This window comes from Phocoena sinus, chromosome 7 (assembly GCF_008692025.1).
Source record: "Phocoena sinus isolate mPhoSin1 chromosome 7, mPhoSin1.pri, whole genome shotgun sequence".
Lineage (NCBI taxonomy): Eukaryota > Metazoa > Chordata > Mammalia > Artiodactyla > Phocoenidae > Phocoena > Phocoena sinus.
Genome location: NC_045769.1, coordinates 25,335,992 through 25,359,295, shown reverse-complemented (window position 1 = coordinate 25,359,295; position 23,304 = coordinate 25,335,992). Strand labels below are relative to the sequence as shown.

The following is a 23,304-nucleotide window of genomic DNA, read 5'->3' as shown; positions in this document are numbered from 1 at the left end:
AAGATTTATTTGAAGGTAGAAATTTGAACATTTTAAGAGCTAGAGCAGTATGCTTGTGGGGTACAGAGGAATCAATCTTTGAGGCAGAAACTCAGTTTACTTTGAGAGGGTAAAAGAGGCTTACTCTGTAAGCAAGGCTTTTAGTGAAAGGCTAAACAGATAGGTAACTTCTATCTGTTATTCTTGAGGAAATCTTGAGTGTAAGAAGTTAACATGAATGCAGAAGCTAAGTATACTGTTTAATAATTTAAATGAAAAATGTTAGCAGAATATGACCCTGAAGATATTTTCCTCTATAAATTTTCAGTTAAACTGGCTTGTCTCTTAAAGAGGTTATTCTTTCCTGAGTTGTGTGTATGTGTGCATGTGTGTGTGTGTGTGTGTGTGTGTGTGTGTGTGTATGTGTGTTTATTCACCATTTGCCCCAGAGGAGACTAGGGTCCATGATCAGTTCACACCATGGATGATGTGTATGCTTAATTTTCTTTTTGCATCCTTACAGGGAGAAATGACAAGCACTGTACTGGGCTTAGCCCAGCATTACCTACACAGGGCTACTGATGTTCACACATGGTAGTAGTGTACTTAGCTGACCAGCTGACTGTCAGATTTTCTATAATTGTGAGAGCTGGTTCTTAAATGCAGCCATTACTAAATATTAAAATATATAAACCCACAATTTAAATTTTATTTTAAAAAGGCAATATATACTTAAAATGCATTATTTCCTGATTAGTTCACATCTATCAACTCTCTATGCTGGAAATACTACCTAAATGTATGCTAAGTGGGCATCTCTTCCAAAATCCACATTGGTTGCTAACAAGGGATAACATTAGGAATGTTTACACCATGAAAATCAGCGAACTCTACAAATTGGTGTGTTTTCTTCTTTATTTTGTGAAGAGAGGTTATTAAACATTTACCGGCACACTACTGACATGATATAATTTTAGACTGAAGAAATGATGCTTGGGGACATGTACTGCTAAAACCTTTCTAAGGAAGCCACATTATATTCGATGCCTGGAGTGGGCATTTTCTTATGCAATGAATTGATGTTTCTACTAATTCAGAAACAGAAAATGAAATGAGCCTTCATCTGGAGAAGGGGCAAAAAGCCTAGCAGACAATAAAAGAGTCGGTTCTTAAGGTTTACAAATGGTCAGAGGTCCCAATAGTTAGGGATAGCCTCACCTACAACACAAGAGCAGGAACACAAAAATCAAGTTTGGGCCTCTCTGTCCCTCAATAAACATTATTATTATTAGCAAAATCATGTTAATAACTAATGTCATTTATGCTTTGAGGAAATTGGGGGTATAGTGGGTCTTCACAGCAGTTGAGGGACACAGTACAGCTCTGAGGTTTACTGTAGTCATTTGTGGCAGAAGCTGGGGTTGGCAGTAAGAGAACACAGCCAGAGTGGAGAGACTATGGAACTTATTCCAGATTTTAAGTGGTTTATATGTAAAAGGAAAGTGAAAACTAATTTATAATCATAAACTATTGAGGCCAATGTGTGTATATGTAAGTGTATGTGTGTATACACACATTTATACAATATGTTTACTTTATAAGTATATATTATATGTAAATGCATATATATATATGATTTGCAATAAAATAAAGTACCCCATGATATGCATGATAAATATGAGAACTGAGCTGAGCTAGGAAAGGTCTATTGTGGGAGAATTCTTCCATTCTGCCACCTGGGGTTGAGGTAAAGTACCCCTGAGGAATATTCTATCACTTTCTAGAAAGCAAAGATCATACTTCTTTAATTTTATGTACATATACTATTTGATGAAAAAGTTAATTGAAAGAAAACTATTGCATTTGATGAAAATAAAGATTTGTCATAAAAAGTTATTCAAAAAGTGATACAATGCACTCTTATTCCAGGAAACTAAAGAATAAGAAAACCAAGCTAGTAGATACATTGTGCTTGTATCTTGTAACATTCTTACGTAACAGTTTATCCTGGAGTGAATTTCAGTCAACCTGGAAAACCTCTTCTTATAAATATAATGATAAAGGCCCTCTCAGATCAGGGTAAGATTCAAGTCCCTACTCTCTCACCAACAGATAAAAAATATGGCAGAACTGCCACTTGCTCTTATTTTCTTAAAATATATTCCTAGATTCTATTCTGTTTGCTAATATTTTGTTTAGAAAAATTGCATCTGAATTCAATAAGTGAGTTTTAGTTCTTTTGTCAGATGAGATTCATGAAGAATTTATTTTATACATCTTTTCAAAGAACTATCTTTTGGGTTCATGCAGATTCATTTAGGCTTTCTAATGTGTTTTCACATTTTTCTATTTCCCTAATTAAAACTTTTATCTTAAAACTTTTAAAAACAATATGCATAATTTGATTATATATATGCGTTTATGTAAAAGTGGATATGTGTGTATGTAATACACAGAAACTGAAACTGTATTGAAATGCACTGTGGCCAAATTTTGTTTTTTATTCTACTACAAAATTCTAAACTTTGAAGAGTGCATGTATTTTACGTAACTATTTTAACACTGAAGGAGTAACAACAGGTGATAAACTAAGAAAATCAAGTTTAACTGTATTTTGACATCCGATTATTTTCTAGTTCAACAAAATTATCTAGATAGGACACAACATGCAGTATTAGTTAGGAGCAGACAATTATTAAGATATGTAAGAGTCATTAAAAGGAAAATATAGTTTTAAGTTTTACTAATTTTTTTTTTTTTTTTTTTTTTGCGGTACGCGGGCCTCTCACTGTTGTGGCCTCTCCCGTTGCGGAGCACAGGCTCCGGACGCGCAGGCTCAGCGGCCATGGCTCACGGGCCCAGCCGCTGTGCGGCATGTGGGATCTTCGCGGACCGGGGCACGAACCTGTGTCCCCTGCATCGGCACGCGGACTCTCAACCACTGCGCCACCAGGGAAGCCCTACTAATGGTTTTAATGCAGGTGGGACATCTGGTTTAAACAAACGATTAGTCTTCAGATTATGCTTGTGAACTTAATGCTCTTTTATGAATCTTCCAATTCCCCCACACTCCCACTGTGTCATTAGCTGGTATTTGGTTTTAGAAAGCAATTGAGAATGAGAGGTGCATCTGGTGTAAGCTAAAAAAAAAAAAGACTAGGATCTGCAGCATCTGAGTTGTAGCTTTCAGTGTCTCAGTGAGATCAAGCTATGAAATATTATCTTCTGGATGCTAAAACACACATGAAACAGAAACATAATAGAATATCAACTAATTAATATATAATGAAAATGTAACTGTCACATATAAAAATAATTCTGTCCACATATGGTCAAGTCATATGAAAAAAACAAATCTTAATCAGAAGACACTTTATTCCTTTACTATAAGAAATCACTCAAATTTTGACTCATATTAACTCATTTCTTCCTCATAATAATTCATAATAACCCTAGGAAGTTGATAATATAAGCTCTTAGCCAAGAACCTATGTGGATCTTTCAAGCCTGACCATAGGTAGCTACGAAGGCTTTACCTGGCAGCCCTCACAGAGGAAAGCAGCCCTCCTTACAGCAGAGGTGGTGCACAGTCAATGTGCTGAGGTCTCTGAAGGGAGCTGCAGTCAAGGAGGACTCAGGGCTTCCTGACAAGCCATGCTTTTAAGCATGTTGACATTTCTAGCCCAGGTGCTTCCAGTAGGATGCCTCTTTCTCAAGTGCCTGCCTTGGGTGCCTTTGCTGAAATGTCCTTAGAGGGGTGGGGGGAACCCACTCTGGCTCATTACTCAGTACTTTCCCACTCTCAGCCCTTTCCCCTCTCCCTCCCTCCCCTCTCCCTTCTGGCCCCCAGATCCATAAAATTTCAGACAGGAGCCTTTGCTTGGGGGCTCCCTCAGCAGTGAGACAATTTCCTGTGTTTGTGTTGATCAGTCTGATCCATCTGACTCTCTCCTGGAGCTGTTCCATGGTGAAAAATGGCACGGCGGAGGACTTGGTGCTTTTTCCACTGCAGCTTCTTGCTTATACTATTGCCTTAAGTGATTAAAAGCTTGAGTGTTACCTTCTTATTGGTTCTTTTTCTTAACTGACCACCATGAAATCTAGTGGCTCAGCTCAGCTCTTGACTCTCTCCTTTTATAGTCGTGGAAATGGAGGTGCTGAGAGCATAAGTGACTTGCCCAAGGTCACATAACTAGTAAGAGGCAATGTTAGATTTCAAACAAGCCTGTTAGCCTCCTAAATCCATTCTCTTAACTATACATCTTCTTCTTGGAAAATATCATTGTCTATTTTTCCATGTTCAGGTTCTGATATACTTCCATTTGCTTAATTATTAGAGGGTAAGTAATTTCCATCATTTTGATATTCTCATTTTGATATTCTCATGTTGATGAGCGTTATTATAGAGCTCCAGGTAAGTGAAACATAACTCACTATATGATTTTTTTTCACTCTGAAGGGCAGCTTGTTGCACAGGCCCTATTGACATAGCTATTCAAGGATGTTAGAATGTTAGAGAAGTCTTGCTAGGGATCTGTACAAGAAAAAAGATACTCATCTCTACTTTATCCTGCTAAAGTTTAGACTGAAGTATCTCAAATATTTTGAAAAATACAATTTGGTTAAAATTATTCCAAAATAACATATTTTGAAAGAAGTAGTATCATTTAAAAATTGTTTTTCCACACACTTCAAACCTTTTCCTCATTGTTTCAATTATAGCCAAAAAGTATGTCAATAAAAAGCCAGGTTGTTCTTGAAAACATTGCACTTTTCTGCTTTAAGAATTAGTACTCAGTCCATTCTCTACATCTGTGTCCTTATTCCTGCCCCACCCCTAGGTTCATCAGAATTTTTTTTTTTTTTTAGATTCAGGGAGATCAGCTCGGTGCTTTGTGACCACCTAGAGGGGTGGGGTGGGGATATGGGGATATATGTATACATATAGCTGATTCACTTTGTTATACAGCAGAAACTAACACAACATTTTAAAGCAATTATACTCCAATAAAGATGTGAAAAAAAAAAAAAGAATTAGTATTGTACCAAAACCCAAAAACATACGTTAAGAAATACTTTGCAAAATATCACTTAAGAATGAATTATCCTTACATTCTTTGTCAAAATTATGTGATTTGAACATATTTACAATTATTAAACAAATCAGTGTCTCCAAACACTAAAGGAAAAGTAGACACGTATTTTATCTTATAATTATTATAAATATAATAAAATATAAATTGAACAAATATAATTAATAGAAATAGTGTAACATAATTATATAAGTATAAATTAGATTAAGCATATACATGTGTATTGCCATCTTTACCTGAAATAGACTTGAAATGGATAAAATACCTGTCTGTGGATTATAATTTATTCTTCACATCCATTCTCTTAAATATAAGTGATGGATGGAATAAAATATAACTTGAATTCATCTGATTTTCCTATTTATGACCTGATCTATTTCATTTATTTATCTATTTATTCAGTATATATCTGTTATCCATCTATCATGTGCTAGAACAGAGGACAGGATGATGAATTGGACATTGTCCACAAGGACTTTTCATTTTAGAGTGAGACAATGCTAGGGTTCAGCACTGGTTATTATCGGGTTACACAGGAAAAGTTACCTAATCTCGCTTATAGAAGAGAACACTTCTTAGAAGAGATAACAACTGATGAGTATCTTAAAGTATGAATAAAATTTGCCCAGCAAACAAAAGAGGAAGGGCAGTGAAGACAAAGAAATTTTAAGAACTCATTCTATAGAGGGGGAAAATAAGTAGGAATCTGCTGAAAACTCCAAGTTGTTGGTTTTGACCCTACATTAGTCAGTTGCAGTGACAGTGTTTTTAGACAAGGTCATGGTTAGATTTCCATTAAATACAGCTCTTGCTGGCATTTTGTCAGGTGGAGTTGTCAGGACTGAAGGCAAGGAGAGTAGTTAAACACGGGGGCTCTTAACCAAGGGTTCTTGGGCCCCTAAAGGGGCTGTGGATAGAATTTATGAGGTTCTTGAACTTGATGGGGGAAATGTTACATTAGTTTTGGGTCTCACATTTAGGTCTTTAAACCATGTTGAGTTAATTTTATATGTAGCATAAGATAAAAATCTAACTTCATGTTTGTGTCTGTGGCTATCCAGTTTTCCCAACACCATTTGTTAAAGTGACTTCCCTTTTTAAAATAATATTTATGCCAATTACTATTTCAAACTGTATTACATATTAATCCCACTGTTAGAATACTTTATGTAATATAATAATAAAGAAGTGTATTACTATATCACATAAAGTATGCTGATAGGTGTATTTCAATTTAATTTATTTTGTTGTAATCCTTTATAATTTATTTTATAAATTTATTGATTTTATACATATTAATTGATGATATAAAATATTCATTTTGAGCCTATTTATTTATTTTAAATATTATGAGAAGGGGGCTATGGGTTCACCAGACTGCTACAAGGGTCATGGCCTCAAAAAATATTAAGAATTCAGAGACTGTTCCAAGAATTCAGGCAACAGACGAAGTCTTGAACTAGAACAATGGTATTAAAAAATACGTACAATGAATAAATAGGCAAATTCAGCATGATTTAGCAATTAAATAAATGTCAAGAACCAAAGATAAGGTGAACTCAGTGATGCCTACCAACGTCTTAACTTGGGTGATTTGATTGGTTGGTGGTGGGTAGTTCTGGTACTTAGTGGGGAAGCTGAATTTTAAACCATGAGAACAGCCAGTAATCACCCATGGGGAGAAGGCAAGTGAAGAAACTGACTCAGGATAAAGCCATGGAAAACCAATATTCAAGGCCAGCCAATTTATTATTATCAGATACGGTATCATGCACTGTATATAATGTGTCAGCAAATAAAACTCATATGTAAAGAATAAAACTTCAACAAGCAATTGATGGTTAATCTGTAAAGAATCATTTGTTATGATTCTACTCTGCATTTATAGTTTTTGTACCTGCAATTATTTGCATGCAAAAAAAAATACAGCTACTGGTGCCTAATTATAGCCACAAACATCCAAATTTGCCCTCAAAAGAATAACACAAAGAGATACCATCTGTGAAAGTGCAGTAAATCCCTCACACCTTTCCTGCTCCACATCCTGTAAGGCTGGTGGACACATTCCCTTTGGCTTCTATCTTGGGCTTTATTCTTGCCTGATCTCATTCATGCATTATAGGCTAATAACTAATAATCTGAAAGTCAGTAGGCCTTTCCTCTTATCCAAACGTTATGATTTTCCCCCCTCATATAAAGTGTACTACGGTATGGGCAGACTGAAAAATGGAAGCCATGTCTGAAGCACATCATTTGCTTTGTTACTGTGGACAGATTCAATTTCTCATTCACATGTAATTTTACAAGGTATGCAACTTGAACACTGTTGAACAAAGATGATATCTCATACAAATTTCTGCTTAAAGGTGACAAGCAAATTATGTTACTTTACTTTTTAAAGAAAGTTTTAGCCACTTATTAGAAACACAGCTGTCAGTTTTGTCAAGTATATTCATATTTCTCTGTTATTAGGACCATCAAGAAGTTTAATAATTGTCCCTTGGAATTTGATTTCCTACAAAAGTACTAAAACACAATCAGTACTATTGCAAATAATCATTGAACTGTATGAAGATAGTTATGATTTCAGATGGAAAACATATAATAATAGATGAGAAATATAAAACCCAGGGTAATTCTTGATAAAGATTCTGTTCTCATACATATGTCAGTAATAATAAATGTGGGGGCAACATAGCCTGCTGTATAAAAGTGAAACAGATTCCCAGCAGAATAATTTCCAAAAGCTTTAATGAGAGTTCAAATATTACTTGCTTATCATTTAATCATATTAAACAGTTTGAATCTAATAAATCCTCTGTTGTAGAAATACTATACACTTTAAGAATGGGAAATTGGCTAGTTTATTAGGCTAATGACTAAAACCAGAATGTAATATGTATTTCTTCTGTATGAAATATATATTTCTCCATTCTATTGATAGTGTTTAGAATTGTCATAAGGTACTACCATGAAGGTTTTAGGGGTAAATGAAGGCTTAGGAATTCTAAAATTTTCACTGGTTTTTATTTCTTATCTAAAAAATTCAGTGAATAGGAAAGTACATTCTTGTTCTACTACCATTTTCTCAGTGGTATATGAGTCACAAAGAGTTGAAGTAGCAGTTACACACCAGCCTTAAGTTTATGGACAATGGGCCACATGCTTAGACATTAGAAATATGGTAAAATAATTTAGATTTAGCAAAAGGGATCAGGTTAAGACAATGAGAATTTGTAAAGGGGGAGTATCATTCTAAAAAGAGAGTTAATTAGAAGCAAAAAGAATGTCCTGTCATACATAACTAAACATTTCAATGGATGCAGTCAAAATTCAAAACACTATTAATGACATGATAAACATAAGCCATTCTTGTGAAAACAAGAGGTAGAAGAATCTTTCGAGACATTAAAAAGGATAATGCTACTTACATCCTGAGCTGCCATTTGTTGACACCAGAGTCAGGTTGGAAGGCCATGGATTCCGAACAATATCTTGCCAATGAATTGTGTCTGTATAACAAAGAAACTTGTTCTGGTCTACATAGACCCCACCATTTAGGATTTCTGTATTAAAACAAACAAACAAACATAGATTTGTTGTCAAACTTTTTGATGATAAAAGGTAGTCAATAAAAATGATTTACTGTTAAGCTATTTTCAGTGTTAAATTACAGTTACTTTGTTAATAGCCAAGATATCTTTAAAAATATCTTTTTCCTGAGCCATATAGGTTGCAGAAATTTGAAAACATTGAACAATACAAAGAAAAACAACCACTCATAATTCAAGCACTCAGAGAGAAACATTCTTCACTTTTTGGTACAGATGCTATCAGTCTTTTTAAATTTCCTCTGAAATTGGAATAATATTGCATATAATATTCATAACCTGCTAGTTTTGTTAATACTAACTGGTGAGTATTCAATGGTAATTAAATATTATTCTATGTTATTTCCAAGGAGCATATAGTATGTCAGGGTATAACTTAAACAGTACTTATTTAACCAACCCCTTCTTATTGGTAATTTAACTTGTTTATCTCTGATTAGTTCTTTAAAATTCTTTCTATAAATAACATTCACAGATTGTGAATATTTTTAAGCCAGATTGTGAATATTTTTAAGACTTTTGCTACAAATTGTTAAATTTCCCTTAAAAATATTGTTTCAGTCAATGTGACATTGACAGGAATCAGTTAGGTAAGTAACTAGCGCAAAGTGGAAGCCAAAATTAATGCTTCAATCACAAAAGTGTTCTTTGTTCATCTCAAATGTAGTCAACAGAATTGCCAATTATTTGTTAAGAACAACACACAGCAAGATATCATAAAAACGCTCTGGTTCATTGGAATAAGGGCAAGATTGTGGGATTATGTGCATCAGAGCCAAGTTTTACTTGATTCTCTATTTCACTACTCTAGCCTTAATCAATAACTTGTCCTCTCTGAACAATGGCTGATCATATACATAGATTCTCATTCAGATACCTTTAGCTTATCCAGAAAAAAGGTAGATATTCCCTCTGAAAATACTATTTTTATCATTTTAAGAAATTGGGGAGAAATACACATAGCATCTTCCTACCCAATATCTACCACATTTTTTCTTCTTGTCCAATACAAGAACAAGGTAAAAGAAATCATATATCAGTCCATAAAGCATCCAGATACAAATAACAAAAGTCCAATTAACAGTAATTTATATAGATAAGGGATGATTTTTCTCACATAATAAGAAACCTATCGGAGGCAGTGTGGATATTAGTTTAGCTGTTCTGCAGTACCCACAACCTGCTATGTATGTTGGCTTTATTCATACAAGGCATAAGATGGCTGCTGCATCTAAAGGTGTTTGTTTGAATTCAAGGCAAGGTAAAGACAGAAGAGCAAGCAGGAGACTTCCTCCTGGTGAAGCTTCAACTTTTGATTTGGAAAGACATGCTTTCCCCAAGGATTACTTCTGCATTACAATGGCCAGAACAATATCCCATGGCCATTCCTAATGCAAGAGAGGTTGAGTGAGCAAGTATGTAGGTGAACATATTGTTATTCAAACAAAAGCCAAATGTGCAGGGGTGTTAGTGAGGAAGAAGAGGTCCATGATATTGGGAAGGCAACTAACTCCATCTCTTGTGCTGGCCTTAAGAAAATCACCTCTCCTGTGCAGTATCCCAAGCTAAACCTTTAAGAGTCCCCTTAAACCAAAAAGGGGCATAAAAGAATGAATGGGGGCTTCCCTGGTGGCGCAGTGGTTGAGAGTCCGCCTGCCAATGCAGCGGACACGGGTTCGTGCCCCAGTCCGGGAACTTGCCACATGCCGCGGAGCGGCTGGGCCTGTGAGCCATGGCCGCTGGGCCTGCACGTCCGGAGCCTGTGCTCCACAACAGGAGAGGCCACAACAGTGAGAGGCCCGCGTACCGCAGGAAAAAAAAAAAAAAAAAAAAAAAAAAACACATAAAAAAGGTATTTGTGGAAGTAAGATTGGTGGTCACATATAAAATGCCTTAGTACTTTGCATATATAAAATCCTTCAGATTAATTTTGACATTTCAGGGGTTTCCACATTTAAAATCAATCCCATTTCCATCATTAATCCTTTCACTGACTATTGGATCCATTTCCTCAAGTAAGGGGGAAAAAAAAAAAAGAAACAAAAAGAAATTAGATAATCTTTCTACTTCTAAAACCCAGTTCATTCCTTTTCATGACCTAAAAATACAACCTTCATCAAAGCAGAGGGGAGACGTAAGATGTAATAAAGATTGTGAAAATGGATTTCTCCACTAATGTTTGGCATTAAGTCTCTATCTAAGAAATGTGACGATCTCATACTAATAGCTTTCTCATGAGACATTAGGTGATGCTCTTCTGCTCTAGGAATAATTCTTCATTAAGTGACAAAGAAAGGAGATTTTGACTGCTATCCAGGAAATGAAGGTTATTTTTCAGTCTACATTTGGAAAAGTTCTCTTAAAAAAAAATGTGAAGAGAAAAGGTAATAGCTCAAACGTTGTAGAAAGAGTATATTTTTCAGGAGTTACATTTTAATTCAAATAGTTCATACTGACAGATCACAGTATCCATCTACAAATTCCTATCTAAAAATATTTAAATAGAATCAGATTATATTATACTGAATAATAATCTCATCAAATCCTGTTCTTCGATAAAAATTAATCTGTTACCAATGTTGACATCTGTTTCTTAGAAATACTCTGTTCAAGAGCTTGGCTTATACTTGGAAAATGATTTAGAAAAGAGGCAATAATAATTCAAGTATAATCTTACATGTTAAAATTTTAAATTAAGACTACAATCATGATCAATCTGGATGAGGCTTTTATTCTGAATTCAAAACCCAGCATCTGCTAGCAATTCTGGATCAGGGGGATTTGTAAAGTTTTAGCATTTAATAATGTATATGTATATTTTCCCTGAAAATAGTCTTTTTTTCTGTTATGTTTGGCTTAGACCATAATCTGTAGTTGAATGTCATAACCTCACAATCAGAAAGTGTATATTTTATTGATATTTATAGAAGTTTTTATGTACATTTCATCTTACATTTTCTTTTGATCAACCTGATTACTTAAACATGTCAGAAAATAATGTCAAAACTGCACTTATTCATTTATATGGTTTACATTATTTTATAAGTTTATACAGTGTTAAAATATTAATTTAATATGCTTCTTTGGGGAAATATTCAGTTAGATTTATTGCTGGACTAAGCAAATTCTAGGGAAAGGTATTGACCTGCAAGAAAATTGTTAAAAGACACAGATTATTTTCTGGACAAAAGGGATAGCCAATGCGTCTGCCTTCACTGACTATAAAGGCTTTTTTAAAATTATATGTTTACATTAGAAAAAGGGACAAAGATTGGAAAGAGAAAAGCTTGGTAAGATATTTATCCAGGATGATACAAGAAAAGTGTCCAGCTGTACTTTAAATCTACCTTTGCTAACAGATTAGTTTCTATCAGTTTTACTAAAGATTTATTAGAAGGTACCACCTTTGTTACACCAAGAGCTTCTATCCCATTAGCATGAAATAAAGTGATTAATAATTATATTTTAAGACCATGACAAAAAGACAATTTCTAAGGAAGATAGGCAAATGAGACCCAGACCTCATTGATATTCTAACAAAGATGCTTGGAAGTGTGGAAGGACTCAAAAAATGTTGAATAACTAAGAAGTTCAAGGTAATCTCATTACATTGAATTTCTCTTTCCCTGTAGGAAATATATCACAGTAAATAAAGAGAGACACAAATAGATTCTTGGTCATTGAAATAATTGGTAGAAAAAATCTGTTATGAATTTTCTTATCATATTATATAAAAATATTTCCAGCAAGTTCACAAAACTATGTCTCCTTTAAAAATGCCACCATTAAATATAATAAGATATATTAAATACAACTTTCTATGAAAAAAAGTATAATTTCATTTCTTAAAAAACTCCACTAAATACTTAAGTATGTTTGTGTCTCAAACACTTCCTACTAGATTAATACGTGCAAGTCAAGTAAAAAAAGAGAAAAAAAAAAAGCATGACTTTTTTTTTGTATTCAGAGTAAGTAAACTGTAATCCACACTACTCTCCAATGTGTTAAATTTAACATATACAGCACATGATTTGTAACTGAAGTAATTAGACTAAACTCCATGAAGGCAAGGGCTATTTTTCAGCGCTGTATCTATATCATCAAACTTGGAGCAATACTCAGTCAATGAATATTTGTTAAATTGAACTGAAAAAAATTGTACCCTGATATTTGTCACCAACATTGATCAACTAACTTGTTATAGTTCCTAATTTTAAATTATATTCTGACAAAATCAAAGTAAGAATGAAAGTTATCTTTTTTCCATAAACACTCTACAGTTGATTTTTATTGGTCCTACATTTCATTAAGCCAGGGGTCATTTTTGTTTTGTTCAAAACTGTATCCCCAGTGTCTATCATGAAAGGCACAAGCCAGATACACAATAAATGTTTGCTTCATAAAAGAAAATATAATATCCGGAGTATAAAAAAATGAAATACATATATAATTTTGAGGTTAGAGATTTTATAAGTTGAAAGAGAAATAGTTTTTATTACATAAAATGCTGATAATTGATAATGTGCAAAATTACTGCAGGCAGTACATTAAATATTTATAAGGTACATTTAGATATATTCATTTATATCCCTAAACCTATTTTGTGTACCAAATTCAGTTATCATTTATCAGGTGAATAATGATGATTATGAGCTATCCCAGACAAATAAAATTCCCCCAAACCTGTACCAATTACCTAGCATGTGCTACACAAAAGTCTAAATGAGTGTTTTTATGTTGAACCATAAATCTACCTCACATTGTTCCTTAAATTACTTTTTAGAAAGCTGTAAAGTGTCAACATGACATTTTAAAGAAGGTGTAAAGTACTTGTGTCTCAGAGATCCAATCCACAAAGTTTGTACATTTAACCATTTCTTCCCTCGATTCTCACTTGTATGAGTCTAATAAAGAAGGAAATGTTTGTGCTATTTAAATAGTTATTTTGTGCTTTTCATTTCTTTTCAAATGCTAGCTATTATAGTGAATTGGGGGGATGAGTTACCATTAAGAGAATCATTGACATTTTGCAAATATATTCTCGCAAAAGAAAATGTGATAAAATACTAAATCTTGGCTGTTTTTTGCCCCTGCCCTGTAAGAAATAGCCTGATTGTAATGTAGCATCCCTGCTGAAAATACAGATTAATATGACCTTCTTACTAGGTTTAAGGAGTCAACAAAATTGCTTTGACTCCCAAGAACAATTCATAAATAAGACTGAATGTCTTTCTCTTTTTACAAAATAAAGATTATAATCTTAAATGCAGTTAGCCATATTTCACTTTAGTTTATGTGATCAGTATCAATAGTAAACTTTTTACCTCTATTCACAAAGCTAACAAGCACAATGATATAAGAAATATCTAATAAGCAAGGGTGAAATACTTAACCTCGACCCCTGACTGCGTATTTAAATGTCTTGTTTTGCATGGGTGCATTTACAGGTCAACCTTAGAATTAAAATGATAATAAAAGTAAATAAAGATTAGAAATATTGCACTTGTCTAATTGGGAACGTCTGAATAATGCATACATCAGAATTCTATTGCTTATCCAAGCCAAAGGTCACAATCAAGAAGTCAAAGTCCAAAGTGGCAAAAGCCCATTTTCAAGATGAAGCTGCAGGAAGCAGTTACTGGATTTTCTCAGACATAAAGCAATGTATCTTTCTCACTGTCATCACCTTAAGCCACGAAAGTCTGTTGGCAGATAATGATACAAAAGTAATACAGCTCACATCATCCACCTGTGATACTTAATACATCATCTCTGGAATGGACTTGGGCCAGAGATTCCTGTATCTTTCCCAAACCCAGACCTTTCAGCTGGGAGCACAATGAATTGCTGCTACCCCACTGGGTCAGCCCTCAAGGTTCATTATTAATAAGCTGAGACTCTAAAGGCTAATGAGAACCGGGTGCTTGAGGAGACAATGGCTCATTCATCATCAATCAAGCTTTGAAGTTTTTATACAGATGATTTAAGGAGAGTTGAAGTGTGCAAAATTGAAATGTCACATTTGTATTGGGAGTGGGGAGAGGGTGATAATGTAAATGAGTGATGTAACCTTCTGTATTTCAGCTCGATGATCAGAGTCAAAATCTCATGGTTGCGGATACTGGATACCGAATGTTAGGAAATAACAGTGGACAGTTTTTCAAACAGAGCAAGGCAATTTCAAGAAGAAATTATTAGATTCATTGACTGAAAGTTAGCTTAAGATAGAAAATAGTGGCAAAAATATCTTGATTTCAGTTGAATGGAGCTTAGTAATTCTCCCCATAATGTTCCAATGCACTAATACTTCAGGATCCAAAACAATTCTAAGCTTTCAATATTTTGTAGCTTGAGTCCTAGCTCTGCTGAGAAGTCTACTATGACCATCTAGTTTTCAGAGGAGAATTGCCTCTAACTTTTATAACATTGATTATCTGAACCATTCATCTAACAGAACAAATGCCACCTTATCTTCTTTATTCTTTTGTATATTGTCTCCCCTATCATAATGTAGGTCTCTAGAGGATAAGAACCATGACATACATCTTTCTGCAGCCCTGGTAGCAAAGAAAGTGTCAAGCACATAGTAGAAATTCAAATGGTTTTGATGATTATAATGATACTGACATCTTCAGAACATGACTAACGTTTGTAAAAAGTTCTTAGTTGCTTAATTAATAACATAATAGTGATATCTTCTCCTTATGCACTAGATGATGTTTACATTATAAACCACATAAAATATTGAATACAATTTGTGTGATCTTAATGTATCAATTCTTTCTATCCATTAGGAAAGTAGTAATCCACTTAAACATTCATATTCTCTGGAAAAATTTAAAAATAAATTTTGTCTTGTAACTGGCTTTAAATTACAAATACAGAATTTCCTTCTCAAATTGTTCTCTTACCTTATTATATAATTCTATGTGTTTGTCAACATGTTTGATAATTTTCTTCTAATAATTTCTCCCAAACTTGTACTCCCCCAGTATTTCCTTATTTCCAGTACAACCAAAATAACATGTTGTAAAAGTCAATTAGACTCAAAACTTGAGATTTGTAATTAACACTTACAGCTCAATATTTAGTCAGTCATGACACCCTAAATAAAATCCTCATAATGTTTGTTTTCATTTACCCCATTCTTTTTTATATTCCCTGCTCCTTATTAATTTAGGTTCTATTATCTCATGCCAGATTCAACGTTTTGCTTCTAACCTACCATCTCCACGAATCCATCTTACATATTAAAGTCATAATATATTGTATATAGCTAGATATATAGAAAGATAGAAAGAAAGATAGACATGTAGATAGCTATACTATAGGTAGGCGGGTGGGTAGAGAGATAGATTACTATTTCTGTATTAGGACTTTGAGTATGAAAGCAATAATATTAAATGTAGTTAACTGGGTAAAACTAAGTTCAAAATCTAGTTTTTCACTTGCTAGATGTGTGACCTTGTATACATTTATGAGACTCAGTTTGTTCAACTCTATAATGGGAATATTGTAATCATACGATCTGTCACACAGTTGTTGATTATATTACACTTTATATTTAGTAATTACTCAAATAGCTGTTCACTGATTATGTTGTCTCTTAAAGAGGGTCCCTGTAAACAGCCACAAGACAATTATACAATATCTATGTCTCATTGGTCTGAATTCAGTCATGGAGCCACAGCTGGGCACGAAAGGCAGGGAATCACAGTCTTTGTACTGAGTGTTATATGACTAGCTAAACTTTATATACTATTTAAAACTTAGACAGATGTAATGGAATTGGGAGACAACAAGCAGTCTCTGCCATACTGACTCAAAAGAAATCTCTTGGCATCTTATATATACTTATAAAACATAAATCTTGTGAATTGAACAGGCATAAAGATTTTTTGCAAAATTTGTATTGAAGTACAATATACATACACAGATGTGCATATATCATATGCAATGTGTTTTTGCAAACTGAACACACTTATGCACTCAATCAAGACATAGAACACTCCAGCACGACAGAAGCCTTCCTCATATTTCACTCTCTATTGAAACCTTTATCCTGGCTTTGAGCAAGATTGCTTTCACATAGTTTTGTACTTTATACATAAATGGGATAATAGTGTCTGCATTCTTCTTGTCTGACTCCCTTTTGCTCAACATTACGTTTGTGAAATTCACCCATATTGTTCATTTTCATTGTTGTATGGTATTGCATGTTTTGTCTATTATACTGATGGGCATTTGGGTATTTTCCATTTGGGCTATCACAAATAGTGCTGCTAGGAACATCCTAGAATATGCCCTTAGTGACCATATGTGCACATTTATGCTGTAGACATAAGTAGAAGTGAAATTGCTGGACCACAGTGACCGTTTTCCAAAGTGCTATTTGCCGATTTATATTCCCAAGAGTTTAGCCTCTTGCATACTATTTTTGAAGTGTAATTTTTTAAGTCAAGAGGTTTCTTTCCATTTACTTGAAAATGGATCTTCCTATGTGTGAAACATTTACAAAGCACTGAGGTAAACCTGATCTCTATTTGAGGTTATTAGGAAACAATTGAGTAATTAATGTACCAGATGTTACCCTCCTAACTTTTTAATTTTGGGGGAGGGAATCTGACTCAATGTTTTGAAAATGATATTTTACAATATATTAGAAAAATACATTAAAACTATATCAATAATTATAAAAATAAAGAGCAAAGTATGGCTTCTAGAAGTTGGATGAAAAAATTCACATTAAGTGAACATCTCTCTGATAAAAGAGATGAACACAATCAAAAGTATATAAAAAAGGATGAAAAATTCACTATTTTCTTGTTATTAAAATAGAACACTCCTTTACATAAAGATCAAATATTTTTATTCCCCTATCCACCAGAAAGCCTTCATTACAGACAACAATCCTCTTAAAACTGCTCCAACTTTCCAGAAAATGTAATTGCTTCAGTAGAACAAATCCATAGAGTTCAATGTTTTCATTACCAATAAGGGGGAAAGTCATATTACTGCCCAGAAATGATTTGTCCCTTTTACTTACAGGCTTTAATACAATAAGCCTGGGATAAACTACAAGGTCACTTTCAAATATCTCACCTACGATATTAGTTTATATAGTTTTAATAACTCTTCTCACAATGTGTGACTTCTTCACTACTTCTTTAGAGTATTTCAGAAAAGTATTATTTCTCTTGATGACAGTAACAAATAATATTGCTGTATGTGTTTGTTGCTGGCAAGCTAAGACTTGCAAATAAAAAATAAAGCAAGAGAAAGCAGAATGATTTAATCTTGTAAAATGATTATAATACGATTTTTAAGAGGCTATTTAAAAATAACAAATACATGGTTTGGGGGCCTGGGTGTCTCTGCTAAAATGTCTAGATGTTAAAGTAATGCCGAAGATAATAAATAAAGACAAAATTTTACAAAATAAAGAAGTCATAAAATAAGAGTGCAAAGAAGCAGATTCTAGAACATTTATAAAACCCACAAGTAGGTCTACGTTGACTTCTTTTAAGTAGAGTTTTAATCTGGAGACAATTAGAAAAAGAATGATTGAATATGAGTAGTCATCATTTTGTAAAGCACAGATTTCAAAACCTGAAATATCAGATATCATGGCAAAATAGAAAGAGAAATAGCTTTGGAGTTAGATTGGTTTGTATAAAGTTTTAAATTACTATACCTTACATGCAGGAAAATGCACAAACCTTAAACTCTATGTTTTTTAAATATACATGTATATGGTGTTTGTGCCTCTGTCCCCATGCTGCCACCACCCAGACAAAGACACAGAATATCACTATCACTCCAGAAATTCCTCCTTGTTCCTTCCTAATAATGTGTTCCCAAATGCACTATTCTATCATCACAGATTAGTTTTGCCAGTATATAAGTTTATATAAATGGAATAACACAGTATGTATTCTTTTCTCGTGCCTTCTTTTACTTAAAATAGTATTTTTGACAGTTATTTATGCTGTTGCCTATTAGTAATTTGTTCATTTTTATTGTGTCCTATTCCTATATATGAATATGACACAATTTGTTTGTAGATTAGTTCATATTTTTTAAGCATATCTTTGCTATTTTTACCTGTGTGATTTCAGGCAAGTTAAAGTTTCTATTCTATTATCTAGAAAATAGGAATAATAATATTTAATTTGTTGGTTTATACTGAGAATGACAATTATGTATATAAAGCACCTGGTACATACTAGGTCCTCACAAAATGGTAGCTATTTCAAAATATGTTTTGAATGTAGTTCAGGAGCCTCCTTTGTTCAAAGTATTTAAACATATGTGCACATTGAATAAAGTATTGGATCTTTTGGGAGGAAAGAAGACCAAATAAAAACTTCTGAGAATCATACAAAATTTTCATAAGTTAAGTTTGGTGCTTGGCATAATAATTTTAGAGCTAGATATATTAAGCTAAAATATTTTTAAATGTACTTCCAAAGTTGACTAATAAAAATTGGGGTTATCTGTATTTCATAAGATAAACTGTTCCTGAGGACAAGATCATAAATTCTGTAACTCACTATTTCCCCTATAATGAGTAATCCTGAATATCTAGTTGGGTTAATCCTTTGAGTCATTTCTTGTCATCTCTGTAATTATATTCCATGACAGTGCTTGGAACTGGTAGATTTCCTTCTGTTCAGTTCAGGTTGGTACATAGTTCACAGGTCACCAAGTCTCTGCTGGTAATTTCCAGGTGACCTTCATCTCGGCTGCCACCACCACTGTGCTTCATAGAAATCAGGGTAAAATCCAAAGGACAGGGACAAGTAAACTGAGCTGTCCTCTTCCATTTCAAGAGTTGGGCATTTTTGCTGAAGCAGAATGGATTCATTAGGAAACACAGAGCATTATTAAACATAACTGTGTAGCTCTGGGTTGGTCAGGGAGGTGGGATTGCTCTAAACTTTTGATTAAATTTATTAAAGGTTTAAAAAAAATAACTAATAAATTGTATATTAAAACCTAGCTGTGTAACAAGTATTGCTGTAATAAAACTGCTAGTTGATATAGGGCAAGAAAGTTCTTTACTCTTGAATGAAGAAAAGATATAATCAAATATTATATTTGCTCAGAGATTTTAAGAATTAAAGCTACATATTTAAAATATTTGAAGAAAAAATGTTCATTAAAATTTCTTCAGAAACTTCCGTCATTTTTAATCAATCATTATATCCTATGGCTCCTAGAAACACCACTCACATTATTTTCATATTGTGACATCTGATGTCATAACAGATGGCTCCACTATTCAATGGTATAGCTCTGTAACCTGTATTGTCATGTCTTCTAAATTAAGATACACTTTTATATTAGGATGCTTCCATTTTTTCAGGGTTAATAAACATGATTTAAAAATTATCTGGGGTATCTGGCTGCTCTTTGAGGATGGACATGAAGAAATGACCCAAGTGCCAAGATGCCTAACAATGTCAGATGGTTCAGTCAACTTGAGAAGCTGACATTCAAGAAGGAAAAACTACTGGGATGTAAATATCTGCACAGGCTATGGGGTCAGACTGGGTAACCATGACACCCCCATAGATCACCTGTGAGATAACATTAGTTATCCTCCCCAAGTCTCAGTGCCCTTATCTATAAAATAAGGATATGGATATTAATATTACCTCCCTCACAGGGAAATTGTAAGGAGAAAATGAGTCAATACATGTAAATGCTCACCACAGTGTCTGTTATGTGGCAAGCATTCAATTGATGTATTATTATTATTATTATTGCTATTATTACTATTAAGGAGAAGATAAGAAAAGTTCTCTGGTAAACTGATTTCTTCTATCCTGCTTGATAATTATCTCTGCTACCTCTTGTAAATACACTTTTCAGAGAGTTAAACTGGGGCAGGATTATTAGGCCAAGTTAGAATATGCGGGTTTGCATTTGCTCATTTTTAACAATTATTTTCAAATTACATAAGTTTCAGATGCCCTTTTAGGAGCATATTATAGGTTCTAGAAACTCACAAAATTACTTAAGATGCTAAATTCACAATTTTCTTTTTTTGGGTGGGATTCCTATACCCCAAAGCCATAACAAAGGAGACACAGAATAATAAAGCAAGGTGCCAAATGCCTCACACACAGACAGGGATTAAACTAGGATTCAAGGGCCTATCAGGTTCCAAAGCCTGCTGTTAATCATCTCACTCTAATACCTCTTGGTAATACTGCCATTGTTTGAATATATTTATAATCCAATGTATCTCTCAATGTATCTCTGTATCTCTTACAGAAGTCCTCTGAGTTAATAATTACTAGTCTAATTTTACAGATGAGAAAACAAGTTTAGAGAGGTAAGTAACTGGTAAGTGTTCTAGAGAAATATGATTCCAACTCATTCTAACTGCTGAGTTGGGATCCTGCTTTTAAACTTTTTATTCTATACTCCCTCCATAATAGGAAGAAAAGACTGAGAAATTTAAAGGAAAAAAAAGTTTAAGTAGCGATGGAGCACAACTCTAGCTTACGTAATCTACTTCTAAGTATAATTAAGAAGTCACAGTAATTTCCCTAAAGTCTTTTTGAAAATACTTTAATGAGTTGAAAGGTAAAATTATGCTTTTAAGTTATCTTTTCTGCATGAAAAACTGTGTATTTAAAAAAAACATCCTGGCTCTGTTAGATGTTTGGACTACATCCCAACCTCATCATTGGAGGTGCTTTCCTTTTGCCTCTGTTGAAAGTAGACAATAGGAAAATGCAGCACAATAAAACTTCAAGAATTCAGCCTACTTAAGGGAAAGCCCTTCAATTCAATAAAAAGACTGAACTAAAGAAAAGAAAGGCAATTTTATTATGTTCAAGTACTGTGGGAACTCTACCTGTGCTTAGTTTTTGGAAGCTCCACTTTAATGAATAGGGTAAAATTATTTTTAATTACCTTATCCAAAATCACAGCCAGAGTAGAATCTGACTCTATGTGCTTTGTAGTTTAAATGTGTAGGGCATCTGGTTCTCCTAAACAAATCTGCATTTTCCATATAATGTTTTTTCCTATTAATTTTTGTTGAGCAATTAATACAAAGAGAGCAAAAGAGCAAAGTATTCAAATGAATGCAATCAAATCAATGAAAATTTATTTTAACATTAAGTTTAAATCCTAATCATTTTAATGGCAAGTGAGGTAAAGCTCACATGATGAAATGAAAAGGAATTCAAAATTAAAACATGGTAAAATGTAGATTTATCAAGGTATCGTCTTTGCAGGTAACAGTGTTGAATTGTACACCACTCGATATTATAAGATGACCAAAATATTTTCTTGGGGCATAAATTTTTAAAAATTATCCTCCTGGGCTTCCCTGGTGGTGCAGTGGTTGGGACTCCGCCTGCCGATGTAGGGGACACAGGTTCGTGCCCCGGTCCGGGAAGATCCCACATGCCGCGGAGCTGCTGGGCCCATCAGCCATGGCCGCTGTACCTGCGCGTCCGGAGCCTGTGCTCCGCAACGGGAGAGGCCACAACAGTGAGAGGCGCGCATACCGCAAAAAAAAAAATTATCCTCCTTTCTTCGATATGATTTAATATATTCATCTTTAGCTATGTCTATCAGGTAACATTTTTAATTTTAAGAGTGGAAAAGGACGGAGGTGATTTTACTTGGGAGTTTGGGACATTTTATTAATATTATTTACATTAATTTCATAAATGTACTGAGAAAAAAGATAAGAATATGATATATTATAGTAGATGAATTTTTATTCTACCTCTAACAAAAGGATATGTTTATATTTGGAAAATAATGAAGTCTTTGAAATTAAAGTCCTTCACTAAAATTTTCTCACATATAACGTAGAATTACATAGAAAATTAATCTCCTGTGATAATCTCTATTTTAAGCTACCTAGCCTCGGATACAAGGGGAAAAAGAAAGACAAAAAAAAGGAAGACCAACTTGATCAGCATAAAAATCTGGACTACCATTGGGAATGTTAGCAGGAGTACCACTAGTGCCTTCAGTTCTGCTTTTACCATTGTTACATATACATTTTTCCTTATAATTAAACAACAACACAAACGTATTATTTACTCAAAAGCTATCATATTTTGAGAACTGTTCCTAACAGTTTTCTAAGCGGCCCTGGTCCTCTATTCTCATTTTACTTTAGAGCTTAGAACAATTAGATGGCAACATCTGGCAAATATTGCTCCAAACTAGATGCTAAACATAATTATTTTAAAAGTGTGTTTGTACTGAGATCAGAAATAAAAAAAAGAATATTACCTTTATAATTAAAATACATTTTTGAAATTAAAAAAAATTAAATGTTGTTCCCTTTGTAATCATTTAATATTTTCTTTTCTCTGGAGCTTCAAGAGTTATAATCCAAATTGCAACTGAAGGAAGCTTAAGCTAGCTGATGTGCACCTAGCTATTTCCCTGCTTCAAAGCCTACAGAACCATCTGCTTGTTGGCAGGTGTAATTAATTAGCTAAGTGGAAGAGACACTCCCTTTTAGAGTGAACAGGAGGAGAGGAGGGAGAAGTCTATGAAAAACCAATTCTGGGAAGACCAATCGGCTGGGTGCCTCTGGGCAAATTTCCGATGCTGAAAACTCATTGAATTGAATG

General features: G+C 33.8%; 1 protein-coding gene across 1 annotated transcript in view; it reads right to left on the bottom strand.

The window, feature by feature from the left end:
• Window positions 1-23,304, bottom strand: part of ERBB4 (erb-b2 receptor tyrosine kinase 4) — a 1,120,642-nt gene that overhangs the window by 364,796 nt on the left and 732,542 nt on the right. Inside the window, exon 4 of the mRNA XM_032638162.1 lies at window positions 8,504-8,638. Coding sequence (XP_032494053.1) covers window positions 8,504-8,638 — 135 coding nt within the window. The remainder of the gene's footprint in view (window positions 1-8,503; window positions 8,639-23,304) is intronic.